Source organism: Geospiza fortis, unplaced genomic scaffold (assembly GCF_000277835.1).
Source record: "Geospiza fortis unplaced genomic scaffold, GeoFor_1.0 scaffold543, whole genome shotgun sequence".
Taxonomy (NCBI): domain Eukaryota; kingdom Metazoa; phylum Chordata; class Aves; order Passeriformes; family Thraupidae; genus Geospiza; species Geospiza fortis.
Window position 1 is genome coordinate 397,151 of NW_005054587.1, and position 651 is coordinate 397,801.

General features: G+C 51.6%; 1 protein-coding gene across 1 annotated transcript in view; it reads right to left on the bottom strand.

The window, feature by feature from the left end:
* ZC3H3 (zinc finger CCCH-type containing 3) overlaps positions 1-651 on the bottom strand; it is a 126,232-nt gene that overhangs the window by 30,941 nt on the left and 94,640 nt on the right. The window contains 1 exon segment of the mRNA XM_031064408.1: positions 1-62. This exon segment is cut by the window's left edge and continues 4 nt beyond it. Within this exon segment, the coding sequence (XP_030920268.1) occupies positions 1-62 (62 nt within the window).

A 651-nucleotide genomic window follows, 5' to 3' on the forward strand; every position in this document is an offset into this window, starting at 1 on the left:
TGAGGATCTGCTCAGGCTGGGTGAAAAGACCCCAGGACTGGGTGTGGAGTGCAATCTCAGCGCTGGAGAGAGAGAAAAACATACATCATTGCTTGGAATAGAAAAATTCTGCAGGAATTCACATAGCCCTCAGTACCTTAGGTCCACAGAAATTATTGGAGGGATGGAGACCCTTTGCTATGAGGAAAAGCTGTGAGATCTGGGGTTGTTTGACCTGGAAAAGGTTCCAAGGAGAACATGGAGCCCCCTCCATTGCCTAAAGGGGCTCCAGGAGAGCTGGAGAGGAACTATGGGCAAGAACCTGGAGTGGCAAAGCAGAGGGAATGGCTTCCCACTGCCAGAAGGCAGGGAGAGATGGGATATAGGGAAAAAATTCTTCCCTGTGAGAGTGGGGAGGCCCTGGCACAAATTGCCCAGAGAAACTATGGATTCCCCATCCCTGGAAGTGCCCAAGGCCAGCTTGGACAGAGCTTAGAGCAACCTGGAATAGTGGAAGGTGTCCCTGCCCCTGGCAGAGGGTTGGAACTGGATGATCTTCAAGCTCCCTCCCAACCCAAACCATTCCGTGATTCCATGACCTTATTTAACCCAAAGCACGGAGCTCCCAGAGAACCAAGGGACAAAGATGACCTTCAGGGACTTCCTACCTCT